Source organism: Choristoneura fumiferana, chromosome 25 (assembly GCF_025370935.1).
Source record: "Choristoneura fumiferana chromosome 25, NRCan_CFum_1, whole genome shotgun sequence".
In the NCBI taxonomy this organism is placed as follows: Eukaryota; Metazoa; Arthropoda; class Insecta; order Lepidoptera; family Tortricidae; genus Choristoneura; species Choristoneura fumiferana.
The window spans coordinates 15278347-15288965 of NC_133496.1; the positions used below are offsets into that span (position 1 = coordinate 15278347).

The window sequence follows — 10619 nt, forward strand, 5'->3', positions numbered from 1 at the left end:
GCAGTCGTGTTTATACTGTCACAGTTGCATGACTCAATACTGACATTTTCAATTTATTGATTGACATAAAATGTGTCACAAGACGAGAAGGGCAGTGGAAGATGACTTTGTATTTTTGTAAATAATATAGCTTTTTTATAATGTTACTAGAATGACTTTTTATTGTTGTTTTTTAATTATTTAGCTAACGTTAAGAATGTATTTCGTTGACATTAAAAGACATTGGACGTACATCTTGTTTTTTTTAAGTTACTTAGGCCGTGTTCAAACCAGAATGACTGTCAGCCGCCGACGTTACGCAGTTTATTGTATTTCCATACATATTCACTTTTTCGTTCACATCTAACCGACAATACGTTATCATAATCACAGTGAGTCCGCTCACATTCGGCGGCTTACAGTCAGTTTGGTTTGAACACAAATAAAGACACATAAGGCACTTGTCTCACCGCCGACGATGAGCGAGAAGCGAGCAGAGCGAGTAACTAGAAACGAGTGGGCGAGCAGTGAAAAGCGAGTGTTCGAGCACGACGGGCGATTACTCGCTCCACTCGCTCGAGCCGGGCGGCCGCCAAGCTAACAGCGCTGAGCGAGTATCGCTGAGCTAGTTTAATAGCTCGGCGAGTTTTATAGCTCTTGTCGCTGCGACAAAAGATGTAAAGTGAGTTCTCGCCGGCAGTGTGAACCGCCAGCGATCAACTATTAATATATATGTCTCTTTTACTCACACAGGATCTTATATCTTTTGTTCGTTTTTTGAGCGAGAAAATAGTCGATAGCCAATCGTTTCCTCGCCGGCGGTGAGACAACTGCCTAAAACAAGAGACTTGCTCACTGGCTTCGAATAAAGTGTAATAACCGTAAAATTTCAATTTTAATTATAAATTTATGGCTTAAAATAAATAGGTCTATTCAATTTTTTGGCGGTTGTGTTTTAACCATATGGCAAGTGGCATAAAGTTTATTTTGTTTTTGGATCGTCATTGCAGTTGGAACCTTTCCTTACTGATCGTAAGAGTTGGCTGTCTTAAATTCTTAAAGATAATGTTGCATAGTTTTTATTAGTCAATGTTTTTGTGAATAATTTTGTAACTTAGTAGAATTTTTAGGTTTTTTAGAAATGACGAAATATTTGAAGGTTTATGCTGTAAGTAATAATGGATTTTGCGTGAAATAATAATTGAAGTGGTTTTTGAGGGTTTTTGTAAATTCATAATAAAAGTGGATTAAATGTTCAATTCTTTTCTATCTATAATTGTGTGAATGTTTTCTAGATTTGTTTGTTTGTGAATAAAATTCATGGACTGCACAGTTACAAGTCAAGTGAGTTTTAGATTTAATTTTATACTAGCCTTTACCCTAGCAATTGAATTCAAATTCAGGGATTTTACAAAAAATCCCGTGGGAATCCCCAAAAATTATATCACGAAGTTCACGTTGTATAAAAAAAAAACCGCTCCGAATTTCATGTCTATATAATCCAAGCGGTTGAAATTTCAACACAAAAAGTAGTTTGTGTATTATTCCTGACTTACACTAGTAGAGTATATAGGTACTAGATGAAAAACTTCCCGTGCGAATTTCCAAAAATACATTGTGAAAATAGCATCGCCTTCAAATTTCAAATTTGCGTTGTAAATTAACGCGCCAAGGTTACTAGATGAAGTTTATATAGTCCTTACTTTTTCTTAAATTGTATAATTTTTTGCGCAATGTTCAATCTCAAAAAGCTCTGAACTATTTTAATGAAAATTACCTAAGAACCATCTCGATTAAAGAAACTTTCGATAAAAAAAAACACATCAAAATCGGTTAAAACTTTTAAAAGCCGCAGACAGACAATACTTATCCTTTTAGGGGCTGTTTCACCATCCATTGATTAGCGTCAACCGACGGTTAAATGTGATGCCGTCTCCGTCTATTCGAACAAAACAAATACAGACGGCATCACACCTAACCGCCAGTTAACACTAATCAATGGATGGTGAAACAGCCCCTTAATCTTTCTTGTTGTCCTTTCAATCGTTCAAAGGTTAATGGAAGAGATCCCTTTAAGGGATATGTTCGCCTTTGTACATCTCTTTCTCTTGTTAATTGTAATTTTCATATGTTTTATGTACAATAAAGAGTTACAACAACAACAACAACAACAACTTATCATCAAACTTATTACGCCCCTCTTATTGCGTCGGAGTAAAAAAAAACGCTAAGTCATAGAGTCGTACTGCGGTTTTAATTTGCCAATGGACTTAGATACCTAATACGAGTACAAAAGGACCATACTTCCTTTCCGCTATAGGAATATTTTTGTATCGCTCCGTATTTTAAGCTGAAATTAAAAAAATAAAACATGGCAGTTGTAAACGCCGATGGACGTCCTATTCTACGTACTGGCGTTGATGACTCAGGATCTTCCTATGGTAAGTAAAGTACCGCTCTATATTCTAAATCAGATCAAGTAAATTTTGTATTTTACTTTGTCTCTGAGGGATCTAGGTATACCTATATGTATGTAGGTATATGAAACTATCGGGTACCATAAAATTGCTAGTCCTAATAATGAGGGCTATCGTTTTTTGTCTCACTAGATGGCGTACTGTTGCGTGAGGTTTTTAAGTGTGGCTTTCAGAGTCTGTTATTACGGGCGTTAAAACAAAATTAAGATTAAAATTATATTTAAAACACCTTAAAACCGTACCATAAAAATATCCAGCAACCACAGTGTTGCTTAGTCCCGTTTTGTTCGGAAAAAAAGGGAGCACAAAAGTTTCCGAAAGACAAAACTGTCTCAAAACACAGACATTAATTGCCCCGTAACGCATAATTGCCATAATTAATTTCAAGTTATGCAAAATATCACAAAAAAATCTTATTATAAATAAACCCGCGTAGCTCACCCAAAAACTATGAGATTTGACATTTCGGAGACCTCACGCTACACTAGCGCCTCTAGCGGCGAATTCATTCGCGATAGCCCTCTATTGTGTCGCATAACTCAATGGTTTTCACACAGAGGCGAAATATCGCTAGATGCGTTAGTATCGTGAGATCAAAACATTTCGGTCACAGATAGTGCAGACCAAACGAGCATGTTTGTTCGCGTGTAGGTATCAGTATCGCCGAATCAAAGACAAGCCGAGCTGGCTCGTGGGATTGCGCGCGCGCATCGAAAAGCTCGTGTCGCGGTACGGCTACGAAGCGGCCAAGTCGCACATACAGAAGACTGTGGAAGGTAAACTAGCATAAGTAAAGACAACTTAAGTAGGTACTACCTACTTGAAAATACAAACTGAAATATAGATGCACAGAAAAACCAGAAAAATAAGACCAGCACTGGGAATCGAACCCAGATCCTCGGCATTCCGTGCCACGTGCTATACCGCTACACCACTGCTGAACAACGGTACAGGCACGAATTTCCCCTATGCACCACATGTCTCAGCTTGTTTGTTTCTTATTTAGCCACTTAAGCAGTGACGCTAGCGACATCTATACCGTAGCCCTAAGTACTACTATCAGGACGCAGTGAGCAAAAGTGGGTTATGCCCTCCAACATCAGATTACGCCATGCTTTACATTCTTGAGCCACCTCCTGCCAGCCTTCGACCCCGAGGTCCAAAATTTCTTTTCAGGACCTCGTCCCTCCAGCGGTACCTGGGACGATCAACCGGTCTACGTCCCCTCGGTCGTCCTAAGTACGCTCTCTTCACGGCTCGATCCTCTCCTAGCCTTTCCACTTGCAGTCACCGGAGTCTGGACGCTCTGGTCTCTCCAATAACCAGTTCAGACACTAGATCTTCGATTTCCCTATTTTTTCTTACCCTCCAGCTTCCGTCTTCTCTCTGAGTCAGCCCTAGAGTCTTCCGCAAAATTACTCGTTCTGCCACTAGCAGCTTATTCTCTTCTTTCAGCGTTAATTTCAAAGCTTCGCAGCCGTTCACCAGGATCGGAAACTGTCATTTAGATAAGTGACGACAAGGGATTGACTAAATATGTTATAATAGTTATTTATGTGGCTGGTGCATAATGAGAGGCATTAAAGTACGAGTGTGGTTTTATGAAACGAGCCGAAGGCGAGTTTCATAATAAGATCACACGAGTGTTTTAATGCCTAATTATGTATAGCCGCATACATAACTTTATCTACATGCATATCATAAGTTTTCTATAATATGTTCAGATATGGCCTGTATTTTTAAGTTAGTGTTACTGATAACTAGTTTGAAGTACCTACCAAAGCCTAAAAAAGATAATAAAAAACTAAATTATATTTATAATAACAATTATTATCTACATGCATGCATAAGTTCTAAAATATTACCGATATTTATGTAAAAATTCCGTACTTTAATGTGAACATTAAGATGCACCCGCAGATACCAGGTTTCTTAATAAAGGCCATTTGATAGTCGTTTCTGAACATATACCTAATAGGGAAGTTACGATATGCATGTAGATAAATGAATATTATGTATTAATTAGTATTATGTATTGTAAGTTATCATCAATTCGGTTCCGTTTAATGAGCATCGGAGCAGAGGCAAACCTAGGATATGGTGGGACGATTTGGACCGTTTTCAGTCAGACTGGGAGGCGTTTGCCCAGCAATGGGACACATTACAAGATAAATAAATAAAATAGTTAGAATGACTTTACGGTCACATTACACTGGCCGTGGTCACGGGTAGTTCTCAGATCATTGGAGTAAAAAAAACAAAGTACTGTTGATGTTTTTTTGAACGTTAATAAGACTGATTCAATTTTTATTGTTTCAGATACTGAAAAGAAAGAATCAGTTTTATTAGACGTTAAAGGTAATGTTAATATTAGTCTACCTAATAATGTGTTGCCAAATTCATATTTTATTTTTCATTTGCCGCCATTTTTTACCGCCATGATTCGCTGCATAATCTCTGGAACCCAAGGCATTTATTATCTGCTATCATTCCCCCATATTTTGCTTGTGGCGCGTAAGTAGGTTTATTCCAAATCCACCATAGAATGTTCTCACAGTAAGCTACACACTCATTGCCTTGTTAAGCAATACGATAGTCTAGTCACTGACACTTTCTGTGGTAAGGTTCCACAGTCACTTAGGAGGACATTTTGACTAAGTTAATAATCTAGTGTCTAAAGTGTTGTAACTTAAATTCTTTGTATTGCAGTGGAACGAAATGGTAAATATTCTTAGTGATCAATTTGTCAAATACGTGAATTCTTCAAATTTTCAACTTTGACGCGCTTTTGTTTTGTGATTTACTGTTTAATTGAAAAATTAATAAATACGTGTCCAATATCTTCTAATATGCTAATTCACAGACTAATTAGATTTACAAGGAAACAAGTCCATTACAACTGCTACATAGCTGTGCAGCTGTGGCAACTCCATCTTCCCGGGTCAACCGACGGTAACTAATTCTAATCTAATGAATATTCACAGGTGAATCTGCGATTATGTACGAATATAATAGACAAAAGAAACCATTGCGGTCATTTGATGAAGGTAAAATATCTACTCGATAATAATTATCTAATATTAAGTATGAAAATGTAACTTCAAAATCATTAGCTTTACTTTTGAATGCAAGTTAGTGCCCCGGAGAAACATAACAATTATTCGGGATAAAACATAAATTTGTTTATTGTATCGATTGCTATGATTGAATAAATGTTTAAGTAAGTAATTTCTTATGTATGTACTAATAAAACACCCGAAATGTCAAAGGACAGTCGCGCTGCACAGTCAAAGTTTTCAAACATCGTTACTGTGTTTTGAGCTTTGTTTGATATACAGACAACACACATAACGACTCAAATTTGCATGAATTTAGGCGTATTTGAAACGCTTCATATTTTTTGACACGCGACGTCGACGGTTTTTTATGAAACGCCATAGTTTCATAGTTTTCAATACTAAGAATATATTTTTGCCTGAGACGTAACTATTACGGTCATGGTATGATAGGATGTAATGGAAGTTCCTCATATCGATTTCACTAGATGGCGCCATCACCAAAATTCCTACCTTTGTTAAAAAAGTTTTACAGCGCCATCTAGTGAAAGCTACGCGAGTCAAATCATGTCACTACTCAATAGATTTAGACGTGATATGTTTTTACCTGTTTTTACAGACGATATTTCAAAAACAACAGAAGGTATTTTATTCTTGATTATAAACTTGTAAAAGTTGTAAATTTTTTCCGATAAATTTTTTCTGAATAATTAGACATTATTGGATATTGAAATCATACCTACCATTAAATTTTCATAAAAATAGATATAACAAGCGCAGATCGGCAAGCGCAGTATAGGACGTCCACCTATGGACGTATGACCTGGTTAAAGCCGCGAGTTCACGTTGGATGCAAGCCGCTTCCAACCGAAGCAACTGGAGGTCTATGGGGGAGGCCTATGTCCAACAATGGACATCCTACGGCTGATATGTTGATGATATATCAACATCATCAGCCTACAGCAGTCCACTGCAGGACATAGGCCTCTTCCATGGCGCGCCACAACACTGTCTTCAGCCCCTCGCATCGATCCGCCGCCAGCGACCCTCTTAAGGTCCTCCATCCACCGTGCCTCAGGACGCCCTACACTACGTTTTCCGTCCGTGCTCTCCATTCGGGGACTCGTCTGCTCCACCGTTCATCGGTCCTGCGACAGACGTGGCTAGCCCAACGCCACTTCAGTGAACTAATGATGACGATGATGATATATAAAGACCAGAAATACTATATAGGTTTTCTGGTTATGGCAATTTGTATGGTTACACCGTTTTTTTGGCTGCGTCTTTTGTTTGCGTTGACTTTGAAGTTTGATTTTTTACTGCACCAAGTGTAGACCTGTGTACTGAAAAAATTAGTAGGTAAGTAATAATCATTTTAGCATGATCCCTATACACGTTCTAGATAAAGGGTCCTATCAGACGGACAGAGAAACAGACGATAAGGGTTCAGTTTTTCTTTTTGAGGTACGGAACCCTAAAATCTCAAAATAACTTTTATCTATTTCTTTACAATTTGAATAAGTCTTTATATTTTATACATTTAATTTAACACTCTAGAGCAGGGTTCCTTAAAGTGGGTTCATGTGTATCAGAGGTCCGCAGTAGGTCTGTAAACATTTATTAGGAAAATTCCAAAAATATTTTTGACAGGGGTCCGTGGAATTGTTTAAATTGTGAAAGTGGTCCATGACTGCAAAAAGTTCAAGAAACCCTGCTCTAGAGATACTAAACACATATTTTTTTCTTCAAGATCCTGCGAATAATACATGGGTGAAACATGTAGAAAACTTTATTATTGCTGTGATAAGCACTTATTCTAAGGATCAGGTAGAGCCTCAATTAAAACCTGCGATTAATGGTGAGTTTAACATCTTTAAATTAATAAATATAAACTGTTATTATATTTGTGTATAATCCGTGGTAGCATGGAAGTAGGTGACAAGACCTATGGTCTCTCAAGCAGAGGATCGTGGGTTCGAGCCCGGGTTCATACCCTTGAGTTTTTGCGGAATATAAGTGCAAAAGTAACATTTGAAATTTACCACAAGATTTAAGTAAAGAAAACCGTTCTGAATAAATGGTGGGTGTGTGAAGTTGTGTGTGAATGCCATCTTATTTTAAGAGCAGGCCTGTGCTATGCTGTTGGACATATATAAGCAGTGATAGTGAAAATGAAACCTTGTATTTGTAAATGTCAGAGTAACTAGCTAAAGTAGTCAAGGAAGAGTCAATCAATGACTGTTCTTTTGCAGCCATAGAGAAGGACAAAAGTATTACAATTTCTGATATCGATGGTAAGTTTTTTTTTTATATTTGTAAGACTTCTAAAATACATATTAAAGTCTTAATTAATGGTCTTATTGAAATGTGTGATTTAAGTGTTTGTTAAATTATTAATTTGTGTTTTGTGTGATTTAGTAAACCTAAATGACGATGGTATGTATCTTTGTAAATTTAACATATCTGATCACATGAAGCCACATAGGTACTCGTAAAATAGGCCTTACCTCTTAATAAATACTTCGAAACCTCACAAAATATCACCATATTACTATATTTCCATCACTGGCCGCGCACAGGAACGTGTGATGGTAGGTACCTGCCTGTCTGTTTCTCTTTCTCTAATATTCCTCGAAACAATTATTTACTCTGGTAATTTATGTATTAAATTACGTACGCCACACTTTCGTTTGGCGTTTGTATTTAACGGGTGTGGCCTGTAATATGAGCAAATAATTAAAACATAGATCATACTCGTCATAATGAACAACATTAGTTCAGCGACTTTTAAAAATAATTAGTTTTTTAATTTTTATTACCTACCTACACTAAAGTTTTTTTTTCGAAGAAGCAATGTAATGCAAAATGTTTGATGTTTGTAGCGTTGTTTTCTAAGGATGGCGTACATTGATTGCAGTATTTAATTTGTATGAAAAAAGGAAAATCTAAAGACTCCATTATTTTTGAAAAGTCGCAGGGCTAAATTAGCCATTTAAGATTATGTTTTACGATCTATGTTTTAAGTATTTGCTCGTATTATAGGCCACACCCCGATATAAAACCCCCATTTTTACTCTACATTCTAAAGAAATACATAAATTCTTCGAATGCCTAAATCAATCAATTCAAATTTAGGAAAAGTGGCTCCATCAATTTCTTGATGATTCTGCCAGTGTCGAGGTTGACAGAGACACGGTGGGTAGGTGGACGACTTGTTTGATAATCAGCCAGTTTTCGGTGGGATAACTACCAGTTACTGTCTGAAATGAGGATAGGATACACTAGGTTAAACTAAACAATAAATACATGAAATAATATAGATGTAAGCTATGATATGACAGTTCACTACAGGTAATAATACATTGAAACAATTTAGCTCTTTGATTCAACTTTGACAGCGTCAAGTTCATGCCTATGACTTAGATATTCCATAAGTTAACCACCTGGTTGTGTAATGTACTATTGTCACTATTTCATAAACAGGAAATGTTGACGTGGAGATTAAACAACTGGAATCAAAATCAAGAAAACGTGAGTAGTTGTAAAGTCAGTTTAAGTTAAATTATCATACAAAATATGCTGCGACTTTCCTACGAAGACACGCCCTCTCGTGTTGGCGGGTGAAACATTGCGAGTACCTAGCTTGCAGCATCATTCATAAGCCCAATACTACAGAAATAGTTGTTAACAGTATGCTTACCAAGTTCAATTAATGAGGGTTTCAATAGATGGCGTTAGTATCGTGAGTTACGTTTGACGTTACAGGGGGGGCTAACGAAATTCGAAAATCGAAGTTAGTATCGTACTGTCTCTCTCACTCGTATTAAATAATATAAGCTTCAGCGGGACGGCAAGATAAGAAGTTGGAATTGTGCACTTCGTAACTTAGTACAGGGCCTGTCTTGCAGCGACGGACTCATTTTATTGCTTAGCCAATCAAAAACGTGACACGATTCTCAAATTGAAAATACAAACTGAAATATAGATGCACAGAAAAACCAGAAAAATAAGACCATCACTGGGAATCGAACCCAGGTCCTTGGTAATCCGTACCGCGTGCTATACCGCTACACCACTGATGGTCAACGGTACCGACACGAATTTCCCCTATGCACCTCATATCTCAGCTTGTTTGTTTCTTATTAAGCCACTTAAGCAGTGACGCTAGCGACATCTATGCCGTAGCCCTCATCGAGAAACTTTTTCGGCACTACATTGGAACTAACCGCTCACCCGGACAAGAAATATCGTTACTAAGCAATCAAATTAAGATTGGTTTTTTGGAATAAAAAATACAAAAAGATTCCAAAAAACCAATCATAATACGATTCTCAAAGTTGTCAAATGGATTTCACGATACTAGTGACATCTAGTCAGTTATAGAAACCATCATTATTTTGCTTTTAATAATTATTAATTACTAGCTTTTGCCCGCGGCTTCGTCCGTGTGGAATTCGGTTATCGCACTGTTCCCTCGGGAACTGTGCATTCTTCCGGGATATAAAGTAGCCTATGTCACTCTCTGGCCCATAAACTATCTCTTTGCCAAAAATCAAGTCAAGCCGTCGCTCCGTTTCGACGTGAAAGATGGACAAACACACACACTATGTTTTATATTTTGGATGACAATAAAATTAACCTACTTAACTAATTAACTAACTTTTTCGGTTCACAGCTGCAAGGAAACCTCATAGTTCCAATACTGGATCGCATAAATTGAGAGACTACACAATTATGTCTGAGTAGAATAAAATAATTATGGTGGTTGTTGTTTTTTTTTTACATACTTCTTTCAAAGTACCATATCAGAATTCAACGTTGATACAGTTAAGTCCGTCCCTTCTGAAATTGTATAGGTACCTAGCTGAAATTGTATAGGTACCTAGCTAATAAAATAACCGAAGCAACTGTAGGTCTATGGGGGAGGCCTGATCATTTTTACTCATCATTACTGATGAAGTGATGATACTAAACAAAAAATAGCCTACGGTAATCTATAGTATGTTCGTTGACAGTTGATATAAATAAAAAATCAAAGGTTCCTTCTGATCAGAAATCATCATCATCATCATGTCAGCCGAAAGACGTCCACTGCTAGACATAGGCC

General features: G+C 37.1%; 1 protein-coding gene and 1 long non-coding RNA gene across 2 annotated transcripts; both read left to right on the plus strand.

Annotated features, from left to right (window-relative positions):
- Positions 1-657: 657 nt before the first annotated feature.
- Positions 658-2420, plus strand: LOC141442277 (uncharacterized). The gene is made up of 3 exons (XR_012452911.1): positions 658-1147; positions 1275-1323; positions 2358-2420. It is a non-coding gene; the product is annotated as an uncharacterized lncRNA (long non-coding RNA).
- LOC141442077 (uncharacterized) lies at positions 2418-10278 on the plus strand. Its single transcript, XM_074106986.1, has 11 exons — positions 2418-2458; positions 3108-3232; positions 4776-4814; positions 5166-5177; positions 5441-5503; positions 6132-6155; positions 7263-7370; positions 7765-7806; positions 7931-7948; positions 8996-9043; positions 10188-10278. The coding sequence occupies exons 1-11, from the start codon at positions 2418-2420 to the stop codon at positions 10256-10258; spliced, it is 591 nt and encodes a 196-aa protein (XP_073963087.1). The 3' UTR covers positions 10259-10278.
- Positions 10279-10619: the final 341 nt, after the last annotated feature.

Excerpts from the sequence above, each read along its gene's own strand:
- LOC141442077 (XM_074106986.1), top strand. The coding sequence starts at position 2,418 with ATGGTAAGTAAAGTACCGCTCTATATTCTAAATCAGATCAA. Across the intron at positions 5,504-6,131 it reads ATTGCGGTCATTTGATGAAG|ACGATATTTCAAAAACAACA; the intron begins GTAAAATATCTA and ends CTGTTTTTACAG. Across the intron at positions 7,371-7,764 it reads ATTAAAACCTGCGATTAATG|CCATAGAGAAGGACAAAAGT; the intron begins GTGAGTTTAACA and ends GTTCTTTTGCAG.